Below are 17,891 nucleotides of genomic sequence, written 5' to 3'. Positions count from 1 at the left end.
GAGTTTGAGGAGATCTGGTATGTCAAAGACATTCGCAGATCTTTTACAGATGTACCGTGGAGAGCATTCCAACTGGCTGCATCACTGTCTGGTACGGTGAGGGAGGAGGGTGTGCTCCTGCACAGGATCCCTGTTAGGCTGCAGCAAGTTGCAAAATTGGTCAACTCCATCGTGGGCACTAGCCTCTATAGTATCCAGGACATCTTCAAGGAGCGATGCCTTAAAAAGGCGGCGACCATCATTTAGGACCCCCATCACCCAGAACATGGCCCCTTCTCATTGTTACCCTCAGGAAAGAAGTATAGGAGCCTGAAGGCACACAGCCAAGGATCCAGTAACAGCTTCTTCCCCTCTGTCATCCAATTTCTGAATGGGCATTGAACTCATGAATACTACCTCACTACTTTTTTAAATTTGTACTATTTTTGCACTACTTATTTAACATATATGCATATTGTAATTCAGTTTTTTTCTCTATTATGTATTTCATTGTACTGATGCTGCAAAGTTAACAAATTTTATGACATATGCTGGTGGAATTAAACCTGATTCTGATTCATTAACAGTTTTGACTTCAAGTCCTTTTGTACCTAGGTTTGATCTTACCTGATGCCAATATGCTTTATTTTCTTTATCCGCCAGTGAAATTTCTGCCAAGTTCTCTCCTATCCATTTCAGATTAGTCTCAATGTAATTTTTAAGCTTGTCACAGTAGGTCGTCTGATATTTGAAGGATCCACAGTAGTTATATAATGTATTCATCCAATGCTTATAAATATACTGGAAAACATAACAGAATCAGAATCCTTTATTATCGCCAAGTACAAGGACACATACAGGGAATTCGATGCTGGTAACAATTAAAATGTTACAAGAAAATCTGTTTCAAATTGTAATCAATCATTACTGAACTGGGAAGCAGAATATAATCAAGTCCTGTTTACCCACTTTAAAACATGTTGACTTTAATTGACCCATAGTTAGCAACACCTCTTCTTTACAATTCTCAACCTTATTTTCAAAGTTCACATTGTTGCCACTAGAAAGGGAAGATGGTGGCATTGGAACCACCAGGTTCAGGAACAAGTATTACCTCTCAATCATCAGAACCTTGAACCAGAGGGGACAACTTAATTTGCCTTATTATTGAACTGTTCCCACAACCTATGGACTCACTTTCAAGGGCTCTTCATCTCATGCTCTCAATACTTATTGCTCATATTTATTATATATTTTTTTCATTTTGTATTTGTTACCTTCTGCACATTAGTTGCCTGCCCTGTTGTCGCAATCTTTCAGTGATTTCATTATGGCTATTGGATTTATTGAGTATGCCCGCAAGAAAATAAATCTCAGGGTTGTATATGGTAACATACATGCACTTTGATAATAAATTTACTTTGAACTTGAAATTTGAACTTTGAACCTCATTCTCACAGTAATTTCATCCAAGTCCTCAAATTGTCAAGGTATGCATGTTCTGGTTGCTCTATCGTCCTCACTTGTTCCCGACTTCCTTCGCCTCGTGTCCTCACAGACTTTGCATCTACGTGGAGGGCCTGTTTCACCAGCACTTTGCACCCCCAAGACCAACACTTTGCTTTCAATGTCCGTGGGGACCTCAGGTGAGAAAATCTGCAAAATGCCCGATAGCCTTTCAAAGCCAGCAAAGCTGGGTGGGTCTTTGCTGTTGGTAAACATTAAATTGAGTTTTAAAAGCTTTCAATATCCAACTTTTAGAGACATTTATAAACTAACAAAAAAAAAATACAAAAGCTAAAACTCATTTGAACTAAATCTTTAGCACAAGACTACAAGATACAGAAGTAGAGTTAGACACTCGGCCCCTCGAGTTTACTCCACCATTTGATCACGGCTGATTTATTATCCCTCTAACCCCCATTCTCCTGCCTTCCCCTTGCAACCTTTGACACCCTCACTAATTAAGAACCTGTCAACTTTCACTTTAAATATACTCAATGACGTGACCTCCACAGCGTTCTGTGGCAATGAATTCAACAGATTCACCACCCTCTGGGTTAAGAAATTCCTCCTCATCCTTTTTCTAAAGAGCTGTTCTTGTATTTGAGGATGTGCCCATTTGCCTCATAGTCCTACCTCACAACCCTCATCAAAATCAATGAGCCGCTGATCACTTCTACCCAGCCATGCTCACAGCACCTAAAACTGCCACCTATCTCCTCAAATCCTATTTCCACATCCTGCACTTGCTGACTCCCACCCATCTACCTAGATTGTTGCCTCAACCTGTAAAGAAGAATAGAACTTCCTCTGTGATCTCCACTCCTACCACACACGATGCCTAGAGCCCAGCACAATATCCAAACTGAGTTTGGCATGCTAAGTATTTTGCATTGACAATGTTACCGTCCTTTGCAGTGGACATTAATTGAAAATTAAGTGTGTATTCTAAAAATGCCAGAGTACAATTCAAAGGAAAACAGATTTCTTCCTTACCAGATTACAATCAATTTCTCAATACCTATGCGGAGTGTGGTAATTTCAGCGCTACTTTTGCTTCTGTACCAGTAGGCACAGTGCAAAGGTACAATGCCTAGAGATTTGCAGAAAATGATTAACTTGCTTTGTGCGTGGAACTGCAACACAGCCTAGTATGGAAACACCAAAGCCTGAGTGGCAAGCCCTACAACAGGGAGTGGATTTGCCCAGTACATCATTGAGCACATCTACATGAAACACTGTCATACAAAAACAGCATCCATCAAAGATCCTCACCACCTAGACCATGTTTTTTTCCCTTGCTGCAGCCATCACAAGAGCCTCAGGACTCACATTACCAGGTTCAGAAAACAGTTACTACCCCTCAACCTCAAGGCTCTTGCACAAAAAAAAAGGATAATTACACTCATCTACTGAGATGTTCCCACAACCAATGATCTCACTTTAAGAACTCTTTATCTTGTTATTTCATGCTCTCGTTATTCATCGCTATTTATTTATACTTGCATTTGCACTGTTTGTTGCTTTCTATGCTCCTGAATTGATCCTCTTTCCAGTTACTGTTCTGTAGATTTGGTGAGTATGCATGCAGAAAAAGAATCTCTGAGTTGTATGTGGTGGCATGTATGTACTCTGATAATAAACTTTACTTGGAACATTGAACTCCAAATGATCCACCACTCTACTTAGAAATTTCCCATTTCAATACTAAATGGCACCATACTTTGAGATTGTGATTTTCTGGTTCTGGAATCCCTAACCGGGAAATGACTCCCCTCTAACTCCAAGACAATGAGCTCTCTAAGTATTTTCAATGTCCCAATGAGATCACCATTGATCCTTCTCATCTGCAGAAAATAGAGTGCCAAGTTCATTCATAAATATGCAGCCATACAGACCATAAATTATAAGCTTCCTGGTTTGCTGGCTTTTTGATCTCCCTGCTTCTGTCAGCTTCGGCTCGTAAACATCAAATGTTCATTTGGTAATAACCGTCCAAACAGAAAGTCAACATGTTTGGGACAGGTGTCAGGGTCAGATTTAGTTTCAATACATCACACCGCAGAATAACCTAATAGTCTAATTTATAAAGAATTGTTAAAGGGTAAAAGCAGGGAGATCATTCAGAACAAAAGTGACATGCAGAGTAGTTTGGAGAAAAAAAGTTTGCATTGGTTATAGCAGTTCATTGGTATTAAGATGCCAAACAAAATATCTGATTCATTCATATTTAAAATGAACAATTTATAACAAAGATATATCTAACATTTTCGATTTCCAGTAACAACCTAAGATAGTTGCCCAATGCTTTGAATGTGAAATAACTATTGGTACACTACTCAGCTTTTTTCTGGTTATTACAATTCTTGAAGCACTTCTGAATCCTTCTTGACATCTTTTCTTTCACGGCAAACTAGAATCTGAGAGCAATTAGTAAAGCTTACTGGACGTGTGACATCAGCTTCCACCACTCCTGCAGCATAAGCCTGAACTTTATCATCATACGTTCCATTAGTACCAAGTTCAAGGTAGGACCAGCTATGGAGGACAGAAAAAGTAAAATAAATGGAAGCTAAACATACTGACTGAAAACAGAGAAGTATATGAATCACCAACACTTGCAAGATGGGCAAAAACTTAAATCTACTATACTTTAGGAAAGATAAACACATGTCCTTAATGTTAGAGGTTAAACATATGCATGTATGTTTAACCTCACATAATATTCCTTATTTAGAGACTATTAAGAGGATTTGTGGAAACTGGCACAGTTAATTTATGATAAGTTGTCAGTCTTCCTCTCTTCATTGATCAACAGTAACACTCTCCAGCACTCTTCCCATCTAGACTTATCCTGTCTCCTTTCCCCATCCAGCCTTTTGCCTCCAAATGGATCCCTCTCCAGATCCCCCGAACACCCTTCTCTGCCACCCCCACCCCAGCCACGCATCTCCCACCCCACCTCCTCTGCCCCCGAAGCTCACCCCATCTCACCTCACCTGCTCCCCAGTATCCATTCCCCAACCCAACACCCATCACCACCATGCATCCCCTGCTCCCAGGCGCCCATCCACCACCCCACCTGTCCTGCCCCTCTGCCCCCGACACCCAATCGCATCCACCTCCCCCTCCTCTGCCCCCGACCCCACCCCTCACCCCCATCTACCTACACCTCGTGATCCTACCGGTACCCGCAGCCCACCTGCTATATACTCTTCTTGCCAATCTACCCCCCCACCCGGCCACCTACCCATCCGCCACCCCACCTTCCTTCCTCCCACCGTCCGTACCCTGTGGTTTTGATGTTGTCTGTGAATTTGGCCCACGCGATCCCATCTCGCCGCAGCCCCCGAACCACTCTCAGCCTCCCACTACGTTGATCGAGCACGACAGAGCGGTGCAGCGTCTCAGGAGCCGCCAGAGGCACCAGGACCAGCAGCAACAACGACAGGACACGATAACAAGCAGCCATTCCGCAGAAAGACCGGCACTGGATGGAGGACCAAAGTCCCTCACAGCAGCTGACCAGCGCCATGTTGTCCCCAGCTCGCATCACGTGACTGGTACATCAGCTGACACCGGTGCGTATGATTGACAAGTTTCGTGGCGGGTGAAAGTCCAGCTCCTCACTATATTTGCCAGATGCTAGTCATTTGCATACCTGTGCTGTACATTTTATTGTCACGTCAATGTGTTTGATGATTTGCGTGTGCTTTCGCGGAGCGTTATAGCAACATATGGAATATTTCGAGTAAGTTGCGTATTTGTATTCGGGGATGCTGTATCTGTCGAATCTCGTTGATTGGAGGTCCGTGAAATGACCTTTCAAAGCGTGTCTGCTTCAATGCGTGATGGGTTCACGTTGGACCGGACCGCAGATGAGAGCACGAACGGAGCCAGTGCTTCTTCTTGACCCTGCGCATTAATTGGAACGAACTGATTTAAATAGGGGGAGGGCGAGGAAGTAATGAGTTGATTGAGGGTTATTAGTGGTTTTTTTTGGAGTGTGAAGTGGGTTGATCGGCCAGTACTCCAGCTACCTTTCAGGAAGGAGGCAACAACATTGCGTACGGAGAACAATTTGCTCAAGGGATAGGGCTATTCTGATTTACTGGATGTAGGAATGTGAACCTGGTGAACCCCTTTGCTTTTATTTGTTGTATTTACTTCCTGGTGTAAGTACTGGGGTTTCAGAGTGGAGTTGGAGCATGGTTTTATTTTTTAATGTCGTTTGAGTAAATTGAATATGTCGGCTGTTTCTAAGCTCGCGGTTGATAGGTTCCCTGGGTTTATTTATGTTGGGATAACGAGCGTTTCTTGAGCGACTTCCTAATCTGCTGGATAATTAATGTAGAGCGGTAATCGCAAACTGAAAGAGCGCTGATTCGTGTTCTTTTCTTTAGACTGACCCACGGCCATGAAGGTGGGCTGTCTCACTGTAATCGCCTGGCTTCTGTGGCTCAGGACTGCGAAGGGTTACGCACCTGAGTCCCACGGGACTCCCGATTCCCGTCGCTTTGAAAACGTTGCTGGAATAATTGAGCTCCATTCGTCTGAAAACATTCTTAATGCAAGCTCTCTCGGTCTACTTGAAGCGACCTGTCGGTCAACTGAGGTATGTCTTGTCTGGCTTGACCTAAATGTAATCTTGGATATCTTGCTTTTAAATGTTATCTCTTGGTTAATTTCGTGAGTTAGTAGTCCCCATCTCTAGCTTGCTTTCTCTCCATTCTGATTTCATAACCTAATAGAAGTTGGAAATGAGTTTTGATTTCTTACGAGTAACCGCGAGATCCTCTGTTGAATATCCTCCCCGGTTAATGTAAGCAGCAACCGTTTCCTCCAGTCTTGCTGGGTTAACTGTATGGTAGTGCTCTTCCCAGATGAGAAAAGAACACCAGTCCGTCACTTCAGCGAAGCGGTGAGGATGAGTTTTTATAAAGTGTTCCTTGAATGGAGGCATTGAAAAGGGCTAATTGCAGAATGAGGGGTGCGTGTCCTGTTCAATGTCCTCCACCGTCCATGCCCATCTCTCTTCTGCTACTGTCACCTGGAAGGAGGTACAAGAGCCTTAAGTCCCAAGCCACCAGATTCTGGAATAATTATTACCTTCAACTATCAGGTTCCTGAACCAGCACAAAAGAATTCATTCACCTCAACCCTGAACTGATTCCACGACTAATGGACTCACGTTCAAGAACTCTACAACTCTTGTTCCCGGTATTATTTAATTTTAATATATGCGGTCTGTTTTCTTGTGCACATAACACGTATTAAATCTAATGTATTCTACTGTGAACTCCTGCAAGAAAATGAATCTAGGGGTGCCATATCTGTGAACTTCCAACTTTGTTTATGGTAGCCAACATTTCCAAATGGAAGATTTAATGTTGTATTGAGGGTGTGGTGAATAATTTAGCTTAAGGCATTGATTAAACTAGGTTTTCTTAATCCTCACAATTAGTGACCAGGTCAATTATTGTCACTAATGGAATATATAAATATTAAACTATTTTATCTAAAGCTAGTAGTGGGCAGAGAGCAGTATACCAATAATGTTCTCAAAGGTTTAAATTTTGTAAGCATTCTGGTTTGAATACTGTCAAAACACTTTCCTTTCTTGGTCATGGTTCTTTGCACCAGTCTTTGCAAATGTCCTAGACTGTTTAGTTCTTGACTACCATAAATATTCCAAACTCCACTACTCAGTGAGTCAAACTATAAACAAGTTGATTTTCTCTTGAAGTAACGAGGTAACTTGTTAGGTCTGGTTCTGAAAAGTGTTTATAGCTGCTTGTTATCTGCAAAAAAAAAGTTTGCCAGTGACTAAGCAGCAGCCTCGCTCCAGTAATTTTCCTTTGTTAATGAGCAGCGTATTAAAAACGAGTCCTTCTGTAACCTATCTTCCTTCCACTCCCCTTGGTTGGGTGAACTTTGCAGCTGTGTTATGTTACTTTGCTCTGGTTGTACAGCTGGTTCACTTCAGTTTGATCCTGACCTTAGTGCTGTTTGTGTATATTCTCCCTAAGAGCTCCCCATTCCCCTCGCTTCTTTAAAAACTTGTATGGTTAGTTAGCCACTGTAGTCATTGGATTTGGGTTGGAGTTGATTGGCATTTATATCAAATTAATTAATGTGCTGGTTTCCTAGTTTAAGAAATCTGATTAGTGTGTAGACAGCTGGCCATATTAATTATGCTAAAGAAAGAAATGTCAGAGCTAAATAGTATGGCATCCCAGAGTATTAGTAGGAAAGCTTTTTTTCTTGCAAGTTTTAGTATTTCAATATCTGTTTGGAGTTATCCAACTTATCTGTACGGTGTATTTTTCTTAAATCTTAATTGGTATCTTTTCTATTAGAGTCCTGATTTGAATGTCCCATTTGGTTAAAAATAACCAGTTTGTTGCACTTTTCTTGGCCTCTGGGCATTGGCTGAGAATTATTTTGCAATGAAGTGAAGTCTGGCAGTTAACTTTGACACAACAAAGTCCCTCAAACCGGAATAAATTTGAATAGGATATATCAGCTGGTTGAAGCCCACCCAACACTTATCTTTTTTTTGATGTTTGGTCTCCTGGATATTAACTGAAGGAGAAAACTCACCTTGCTTTCCTGTCAAAGGTCTTCAATCCTCAGTTGCTGCACTGAAGTCACCTGCTGAAAGTATTTGAAGTGAAAATTCTCACTGGTGTAGGAATATGATGATAAAAAAAAGGGTGCATTTTGGGCAAACTTGTATTTGACCAGAACACATGTTACATGTCAGCTTTAAGGAATTCAGCAAAACTGTCTTGTCCTGCTCTTTGGGGAGGCAGGAAAACAAATCCAAACTTAAATCCTGTTGTCTGAGCACAATGATTTGTAAAGTGGAGACTTTCTATATGGACAATATTTAATTTGAATGCATGTTAAAGTCCCTAACTTCTCTCTGATATTTTTAAGTGCCTCCGTCTTTTTAGCAACATGGTTGGCAGTCAAAGTTGACAGCAAAGATGCATACATCAGGATGCTCAGCATTTAAACCGTCATATAAATATTATCGTGAAGAAACCATGACCGCGCCTCTATTTCCTCAGGAGTCTGCGGAGGTTTGGCATGTCAGCAAAAAAGCTTGGCAAACTGCTATAGATGTGAGGTGGAAAGTGTGCTGACTGGCTGCATTATGGCCAGCCACGGGAACACCGATGCCTTTGAGTGGAAAATCCTACAAAAAGTAGTGGATTCGGCCCAGTACATCACGGGTGAAACCCTCCCAACCATTGAGCACGTCTACATGAAACATTGCCATAGAAAAGCAGCATCCATCACCAAAGATCCTCACCACCCAGGCCATGCAGTGGTGCCATCAGGTAGAGGGTAAAGGTGCCTCGGGGCTCGCAGTACCAGGTTCAAGAGCAGTTGCTACCACTCAACCATTAGGCCCTTGAACAAAAGGGGATAACTACGTATTATTTCATGCTCATTATTTATTGCTACTAATTTGTATCTCACTGTTTACAGTTTATAGTTCCTGACGTTTAGTTAAGTTACCATTCTATAGATTTGCTAAGTATGCCCACACAAAAAGAATCTCAGGGTTGTATGTGATGACGTGTATGTGCTCTGAAAATAAACTTTACTTTGAGCTTTCAACTTTTGAACATTTAGAAAGCACTGAGCAATAGAATGAATGGTATTTTCTTTAGAAAATACTGAATAGAACTGAAGCTGCTAACTTGGTTTCCTTTCTAGTGTCATAACGTGGTGCAGCTGAATGGATCCCAGTGGTGTTCATTTGTAAAGTCTACGGAAGACTGCAAAATTGGAAGTGGCTTTATTGACTACCTCAAGGGCGCTGTTTGTGGGTTTGACCACAATCTGCTACCGTTGGCTGTCGTTCTTTATGTAAGTATCGGCTATTTTCATTAAACAGAGTAAATATTAAAAAAACTGTTAAAATATGGAAGTCCCAAATGTGTTAAATGTTCTTGGCTATCAGCTTCCTGCCTATGCTTTAATTTCTCTTTTTGGTTTCGATTTGCATAAAGTCCAGAGACAAACTCTAAGCCTGACGAATTCCTCCAGCATATGTAACCTGCTTTCTGGTTGGACCTGGAGCATTTACAATTGAATATTGTTGAGTGGAGATAAGTGGCTGTGGGGTCTAAGGTGCTAGTTGAAGTTTAATTTTTCAGCCTTTCCTCCTTTCTTTTTAATTGTGTAACTGCACATCAATGCTGTGGTCTTGTTAGTAGTCCAAGCCTGGTCTTAAGATGGAAGTTTTGGGAGGAGGGAACTATGACCTGTACAGAATTTAACAAAAAGAAAAAAAAAGAAGTTTCCATCAATATGTGTACCATTGTTCCATGTCATCTCAACTATCTTTCGGTCTCCCAATCTGAACTTGAGCCTTTAGGACATAAATAACGTGCCTCATATCTACCACTCCAACTCGCCTTAAACTTGCACCCTCCGGTATTTGACTGGACATCTAGTTGATGCCTTTTGTAATTTTGTAATCTTCTATCAGGCCTTCAATGCTCCAACAAAAAAGAAATCTGAGTGTGTCTAACCTGTAATTGATGCACTCCAAACCAGGTAACTGGTGAACCTCTTCTGCACCCTTTCTAAAGCCTTTACATCCTCCTTGTAATGTAGAAACCAGAGCTACATGGCTCAACAGAAGATTTAAATAGCCACAATGTGAGTCACTGACCTTTATGCTGGGTGCCTTGACTGACTAAGGCAAACGTGTCATATGCTTTTGTTACCATCCTATCCACTTGTGGCCACCTTCAGGGAGCTAAGGATGTGCACCCCAAGATTATTCTGTATATCAATGCTCTGATGGATCCTGTCTGGTCTTGCATTTGACCTCCAAAATGCATTGCATTACTCTTGTCTGCAGTAATCTCTGTCTGCCATTTCTCTGCCCAAATTTCTAACTGATCAATATCCTGATGTACCCTTTGGCCCCTTCCTCAATATCCAGCTAATCAGACCTCTTGCATTTTTCATCCAACCGAGAGGTACTGACCCTTGTGGAACACCTCAGGTCAGAGTCCTCTCCCTTTACGGAGGGAGGGCGGGGAGAGGCTGGTATCCTCTGTCACTACATTCCCTATCCGGTGTCGTGCAGATCTTGGATTCTGTTTACTAACTTGTGGTGGATCCACCCCCATCTTGATGAATACTGCCAGAAGTTATTCTTTAAGGATATCACCCACTTTCTCTAGCTCCAAACATAAATTCCCTCCTTTGTCATTGAATAGACCCATTCTTTCCCCAAATTTGCTCCCAGTATGTGTTTAAAATGCCTTTGGATTCTCCTTAAATCTCCTTGCCAAGGACATTTCATGGTCCCATTTAGCCCTCATAATTGGTATAATTTCTTTCCTGCTTCTATATTCCTCAAGTGCCTTGTCTGATGTTTAAGTTCATCATAAGTCTTCTAAATGCTTCCTTTTTCTCTTTACTGGAACTTGTAATATATCTTTTCATCCAATGTTCTCAATCCTTATCAGTCTATCCTTCATCTTCCCAGAAACGAGCTGGCGCTGAACTCTGGTAACTAGCTTTTAAAGGATTCCCAAATGCTGGAGGTGCGTTTACTCTCAAACGGTCGCTCCCAATCTATTTCTCCACTTCCTGCCTGATTTTGTTATAATTGTACTCCCTCCACCAATTTCGCACTTTCACTAGAAGACTGGACTTATCCTTCAATACTATCTTAAAAATGTTTTTGAAGTTGTGGACTCTGAACTGAAATCTCCCCCACTGAGCATACAATCATCTGGCCCAAGATTTCCCAGTACAAATACAAGTATGGCTCCTTCCCCGATTGCACGAACTAAATATTGTTCGTGATGCAGCCTAACTTCTGAGCTGGCAAAGCCCCTGATACAAAGAGAGGCCCAATAAATTTCAGGATAATTAAAATCCCTCATATATGCTGCCTGTATATTTGCTCCTCGGGCTTTTGGGAGACCTTCAGTACAATCCCTTCATAGTGGTTGCACCTTTCTTATACCGGATGAACCCTGCACTGCGTCTTCTCTCATTGTAGCTGTAGCATTCTCCCTATTTAGTGTCGCAACTCTATCTGTCAGATCTGCATCTACTCTGGAATATTGAGCTGCTCATTCTGCCCTGCCCTCAGCCTTTTGTTCTGTAATACCCAGAACACGGTGGATCCATGTGCTAAACCAGACTCCATACTCACCTGCTCTTTCTAAATAAGGGCACTTTAGATTGTCATTCCCAAAGTTTTCATTGACTTGTCTCTAGTTGACCTGACTTGACCTAACCTCTACCTTCCCCTCAATCCTTCCACTTGGTGATTCACAGCTTGTTCCCTGCCCCACTCCATGCTAGTTTAAACCCTCCCAAGTACCACTCGCAAAGCTCACTGCAGCAATGTTGATACCCCTCCAGAATGGGTGCAGAGTGCCCTCGAGTAAGTCATCTCCCTGCCTTGGAATGAATCCCAATGATCCAGGTGTCTGAAACACTCCTTGCATTTTCTTATTTCTGCCCTTGCTAGCAGCCATCTTTTCAAAATATTTAAGAATTGACCCATTTTGCTATGGGTTGTGCTTTCCTTGCTGTTTTTTTTTTCCAATTTGAGCTCCAATAACTCTCGACTAATTGTACACAGTTTCTTCAGGCCTCAACTGTTAATGTGTATTGTGCAGAAAATGCTGGAGGAATTTGGCAGGTCAGGCAGCATCTATGGAGTGAACAGCAAGTTGATGTTTTGGTCTGGAATTCGTCTTCAGACCTGATGAAAGGCCTTTGTCTGAAATATCAACTGTTTACTCTTGCCATAGATGCTGCCTGACCTGCTGAGTTCCTCCAGCATTTTATGTGTGTTGCTTTGGGTTTCCAGCATCTGTAGAACTATTTGTGTTTATAATCTGTATTGTGTTCATGGCTATTGCCCCTTAATCAGTGATTTGAATTATGAACAGATATTGCTTGGGTTGATACAGTAGTCCACACTTTCTGAAAATGGCTGCCTAGCCCTAATCTCATCTTGTGAAAATTATTTGCAATGATCACACATATGGTTTAGATACATGCTGTGTGAAAAATAGCAGATCAGTTGGTGTCGTGAGTCTTAATGCACAAATTTGTGATGTTCAGAAATAACCCAATAGTGAATTTATCGGTTAATATGGCTGCTTAATGTACAGTTATTAATTGATCTTGCTATTGATTATGTGATTTGCTGTGTGCAATCATTTGTAGCACTGCAGGTTTGCAAGATTTGCGTTAAATCGAACCGACAAGGTTTTAGAGTGGCATAAAAACTATTTAAACCACTTCTGCTTCCCTTTCGTGTTGTGTTTATCCTCGATACATTCTTCTCTTAACCTATTTTTAGCAGAAGTATTAAATCAATTTTTTGGCTTTGTACTAGTGTCAGTGAACAAAATACGTGGCTTGTAAAATAGGCTAAAATGTAGCTGATGGTATTAATTTGTTGTGGGCTATAGATTTGAATTTTTGCAAATGTTTGATATCAAATTGTAATGAAGGCATTGAATGAAGCACTTGACTGAATAACATAATTTATACTTTACACAGGCTGTTTGGTTGTTCTACCTATTCATGTTCCTTGGAATAACAGCTGAAAAATTGTAAGTTTTGTCTTTGGGTATTTAATCTTGAATCTTTTACTGACACTTGCCTAAGTTCTCAAAGTAACTGTCAATTTTGCTCTCTATCTATTATTGAAATTTATTCTGATTTGTGTCTTTACTGGTGTTCATGCTTCATTTTCTGGAAGAATGTGACTTTCCCACCCCTTTTAAAATAAAGATGCAAATGGAGCATAGTTGAAGACAATTGACTGAAGTGAGGTATCTGAAGCTGCTTGGACTTCAAAGTAGAGATGTCCCTCCAGCCCATGCAAGTTACCACTGCACAGTATTTCCAGGCTCTAGCATATGAAAGACAAAGTTCTTTATGTTAGAAAATAGTACTTGCTCCATGTTCTGAAACTTGTGGCAGTGGATTCTTAGCCAATCATTCTAGATTTTGGTGAGATTGCAATTCATTTCCTTCACACTGGTCTTGTCTGTTCTGCAGCTCCACAATGCTGAAGTAATTGAAATAAAGGGGGAGCTGATATTTCTGCTGAAGCACTCTGTCTCTCCTTGACCTTCAGTAATAAAGTGATAAAATGTGTAGTCATACCATTCTGTATTTGGCATTTTAATCATTCTTTCTGTGCTCTCCAAATATTCTGATTATAAATAAACGAGAAGTTGTTTTTCTTGGAATATTCTTGAAGTTAAATCCAGAGTGTCTGGCACCATAACTTTCCTGTAGTTAGTTGGCACATAACGGCTAGTGCTATTTTATGAAAGTATGCATCTCCCATTTTCCCATACACTAGGAATTTTTCAATGTTATGATCATAAATTTCCAAAGACAAGTGTAATTATTTTGCTTCTCTTCAGCTTTTGTCCAAACCTGGCTGCCATATCTACAAGTTTAAAGTTGTCACATAATGTGGCAGTATCCTTTATGCCTTGAATATATTTAAATATTTAATGTGTGATAATGGTTTTATTGGGTGAGCACAACCTTTGAATGGCATGTTAAGCTAGAACTAACTTTTGTGTTCTAGCTGGTAATGTTGTCATGCCTATGTGTCTGGATATTTACATTTGTATAAAGCAAACAGAATCTGACAGTTCGAAGAATGAATGATCTCAAAATAGAGTTTATATTTGGGGTTCAGAATATCAATATTACCTGATTCTTGGCTCAGATTTGATTTGAGGATTTTGCTGTTTTTTTTTAAACCAGTTCTTTTGCTGGAGCACTGTAGGGTTAATAAAAATACTGTGCATTGTTCAAACACGAGGAAATCTGCAGATGCTGGAAATTCAAACACGACACACAAAATGCTGGTGGAACACAGCAGGCCAGGCAGCATCTATAGAGAGAAGCACTGTCGACGTTTCGGGCCGAGACCCTTCGTCAGGACTAACTGAAGGGTCTCGGCCCGAAACGTCAACAGTGCTTCTCTTTATAGATGCTGCCTGGCCTGTTGTGTTGTGTGCATTGTTCAATCCTGCTTTGCACTTGAGGAAGGGGATGTGCTTCCATCTTAAATTTCTGTCTGTGGCAAATGTATTCAAGAATATTGTTGGGGAGGAAATTTTCCAGTCAAAGAAACTTTTGAGCTGGTGTCTGACTTAGGCAGATGTTTAATATTGTCTTTTTGTTCTTTTGGTTGGTTAAGGTGAGTTTGCCAATTGTTCTGCATGTTTTAGATGCTGCACTGGAGTAATTATTTAAGCTTGTATTGTCCTGATGATTCTTTACTGCTTTGTTACAGCAATTTCCATGTTCTCTAGGCAGATTTCAAGAAGTCCATTGCACTCTCAGTTTGTCATTTTGACAGGTGCGAAGGCTTGGGTATTGTACTTTTTCTGAAGAATATGCACTTCCAGCTGTGTTTGCCATTTCGGAGTCAGAATCAAGTTTATTATCACCCATGTGTCATAAAATTTGTTAACTTAGCAGCAGCAGTTCAGTGTGATACATAATATTGAAGAAGAAAAAATAAATCAATTTACAGTATATGTATATTAAATAAATTAAAATCTTGCAAAAAACAGAAATAATGCATTTTAAATTTTAAAAAAAAGTGAGGTAGAGTTCACAGGTTCAATGTCCATTTAGAAATCAGATGGCAGAGGGAAAGAAGCTGTTCCTGAATCGCTAAGTGTGTGTCTATAGGCTTCTGTACCTCCTACCTGATGGTAACAGTGAGAAAAGGGCATGTCCTGGGTGCTGGAGGCCCTTGGTAATGGATGCTGCCTTTCTGAGACACCGCTCCTTGAAGATATCCTGAATACTTTGTAAGCCAGTACCTAAAATGGAGCCAACTAAATTTACAACCTTCTGCAGCTTCTTTCGGTCCTTTGCAGTAGCCAACCCCCCCACCCCCTTGTCTTACTGATGTTGAGTGCAAGGTTGTTGCTGCAACAGCTCTCCACTCATTGGCTTATCTTGCTCAGTCTGTGACTGAGTGGTCACACACAGTCTGTATGGATTGGTGATAACATACCCTCTTCGCTGACGATCAACACTGGCGTACCTCGGGTGTGTGCTTAGCCCACTGCTCTACTCTCTGTGTACATGTGACTGTGTAGCTAGGCATAGCTCAAGTACGATCTCCTAATTTGCTGATGACACAATCACTGTTAGTAGAATCTCTGGTGACGAGAGGGCGTACAGGAGTGAGGTAAGCCAACTTGTGGAATGATGTCGCAGCAACAACCTGGCACTCAACATCAGTAAGACGAAAGAGCTGATTGTGGACTTCAGGAAGGGTAAGACGAAGGAACACATACCGATCCTCATAGAGGGATCAGAAGTGGAGAGAGTGAGCAGCTTCGAGTTCTTGGGTGTCAAGATCTGAGGCTCTAACCTGGTCCCAACATATCGATGTAGTCATAAAGAAGGCAAGACAGTGGCTATACTTTATTAGAAATTTGAAGTGATTTGGCATGTCAACAAATACACTCAAACTTATATAGTTATACCGTGGAGAGCATCCTGACAGGCTGCACCACTGTCTGGTATGGGGTGGCTACTGTACAGGACCAAAAGAAGCTGCAGAGAGTTATAAATCTAGTCAGCTCCATCTTGGGCACTAGCCTACAAAGTACCCAGGACATCTTTAGGGAGTGGTGTCTCAGAAAGGCAGTGTCTATTATTAAAGACATCCAGCAGCCAGGGCATGCCCTTTTCTCACTCATACCATCCGGTATGAGATACAAAACCTGAAGTCACACACTCAATGATTCAGGAACAGCTTCTTCCCCTCTGCCATCGATTCCTGAATGGACGTTGAAGCTTTGGACAATACCTCACTTTTTTTTTTAGTGTACAGTATTTCTGTTTTTGCACATTTTAGATGATCTATTCAGTAAATGTAATTGATTAACATTTATTATTTATTTATTTTTCTCTCCCTGCTAGATTATGCATTGCATTGAACTGCTGCTGCTGAGTTAACAAATTTCACGACAGATGACGGTGATAATAAACCTGATTCTGATCTGGTTAAGTTTCTGTTTAACCACTTCCACTCAACACTCAAGTTGAAGGTTGCCTTTTGAGTATCAAAGGTGTTTAGATTATGAATGATCTCGCTCCTGGTATGCACCACTTATCCCGTTTAGCCCTAATCCTGTAAAGGGGCATCTATCCAGAGTTGCAAATGTTGTCTGTGTGAGAGGGAGAAGGGGCATTGTCATGGAGCTGAGATGACTGGCTTTCAAACATGAGCTTCCTTTGTGCATCCAGCCGGGGGGAAGAGGCTTCTCTCAGTTCCTAATACCCTCATTCAAATACTTCCTTAACCCTGAAGGTACTGAATTTCACACTGCTCAGTATCTTGTACCAAGCTAGCAATCTGAAATGGAGCTGGCCCAACCCACAAGGCAAGTTTGAGAAGCATGTTAACATCAGAAGGTATTGGCACACATTTGAACCCTTCCAACAGAATTGTCACTTGTGTTGGCCATATCTCCTGATTTATTTATTTATTGGGGTGGACAGGAAAGGTATCCAATGCCAGTACTTCAGCTAAAATGGAACAACTTGGCTAAAGACTTTAACATTGCAGCTGGACGCTTTCCCATCGGCATTTTATCAAAGTTAAAGTAAATTATTATTGGGTATGTATGTGTCACCGTATATTTACCTTGAGATTCATTTTCTTGCAGGCATTTACAGAAATACAGTAGAATTTTTTTGAAAAACTAGACAACTAAACTGGCAAACCCAATGTGCAAAAGAAGACTTTTGCACACACTCTTTGCACAAATAGTTAAGTGGAGCATATTTACCATGGGAAAGGAATTGAAAACTATTAAAGTGAATAAAGTATGATGTCCTCTTGATTATTTTGGCTCTTCCACCTCCCCATTTTTTTTAAACAGCTTTGAAGGATCCCATTATCACTAATGTCACTAAAACCCCAGAGAGTACTAGGAATACTTGGGCCAGGCACCATTTTTTTGTAGAGTGAATGCTGCTCTCTGGACTTGAGAACTTTTGGGAACTCAAAATGTTGAATTTTTTTTTGTTTCCGCTCCCTTTCTTTGTGTCTGAATATCTGAAGGTGGAGTCACACTGAATTCCACAAGTGGTGGGGGCTGATAAATGGTGTGAAGATGTAAAAATCAGATTAGTACAAGACTTTGCCTTTATTTTTTCTGCACCATGAGCTTGTTACTCAGTCTGTCTCTCTCCCTTTCTCAAACTAATTACTCCACATCTACTCTTGTCCTTTCAAGGATAATGTTTGCAATCGAGCAGGTTTTCTGTTAGTGGAAAAATCATTGTGCAGAAGCATTAATTCTGTTTGACTGCTGAGTGTGTTCCAATATTCAATTACT

The 17,891-nt window shown here is 41.0% G+C and overlaps 2 protein-coding genes across 6 annotated transcripts in view; one reads left to right on the top strand and one right to left on the bottom strand.

The window, feature by feature from the left end:
* plbd2 (phospholipase B domain containing 2) overlaps nt 1-5,035 on the bottom strand; it is a 30,683-nt gene extending 25,648 nt beyond the window's left edge. The window contains exons 1-3 of the mRNA XM_059988278.1: nt 4,773-5,035; nt 3,927-4,020; nt 607-780 (exon numbers count right to left, since the gene is read on the bottom strand). Of these exons, the coding sequence (XP_059844261.1) occupies nt 607-780; nt 3,927-4,020; nt 4,773-5,035 (531 nt within the window). The remainder of the gene's footprint in view (nt 1-606; nt 781-3,926; nt 4,021-4,772) is intronic.
* A 58-nt stretch (nt 5,036-5,093) lies between these two features.
* The window catches only part of slc8b1 (solute carrier family 8 member B1), a 47,586-nt gene continuing 34,788 nt past the window's right edge, over nt 5,094-17,891 (top strand). Inside the window, exons 1-5 of one of the 5 annotated variants that reach the window (XM_059988274.1) lie at nt 5,094-5,233; nt 5,886-6,097; nt 9,214-9,366; nt 13,051-13,103; nt 13,929-13,987. In XM_059988274.1, coding sequence (XP_059844257.1) covers nt 5,900-6,097; nt 9,214-9,366; nt 13,051-13,103; nt 13,929-13,987 — 463 coding nt within the window. In that variant the 5' untranslated portion in view covers nt 5,094-5,233; nt 5,886-5,899. Of the gene's footprint in view, nt 5,234-5,256; nt 5,658-5,885; nt 6,098-9,213; nt 9,367-13,050; nt 13,104-13,928; nt 13,988-17,891 lie in introns of those variants that run through there. The other 4 variants (XM_059988276.1, XM_059988275.1, XM_059988273.1 and 1 more) reach the window with 4 other exon arrangements.

The sequence above is a fragment of the Hypanus sabinus genome, chromosome 13 (genome assembly GCF_030144855.1).
Source record: "Hypanus sabinus isolate sHypSab1 chromosome 13, sHypSab1.hap1, whole genome shotgun sequence".
NCBI classification, from domain to species: Eukaryota; Metazoa; Chordata; class Chondrichthyes; order Myliobatiformes; family Dasyatidae; genus Hypanus; species Hypanus sabinus.
Note: the sequence above shows the minus strand (reverse complement) of the source record. Positions and strands in the feature narration are given on the sequence as shown.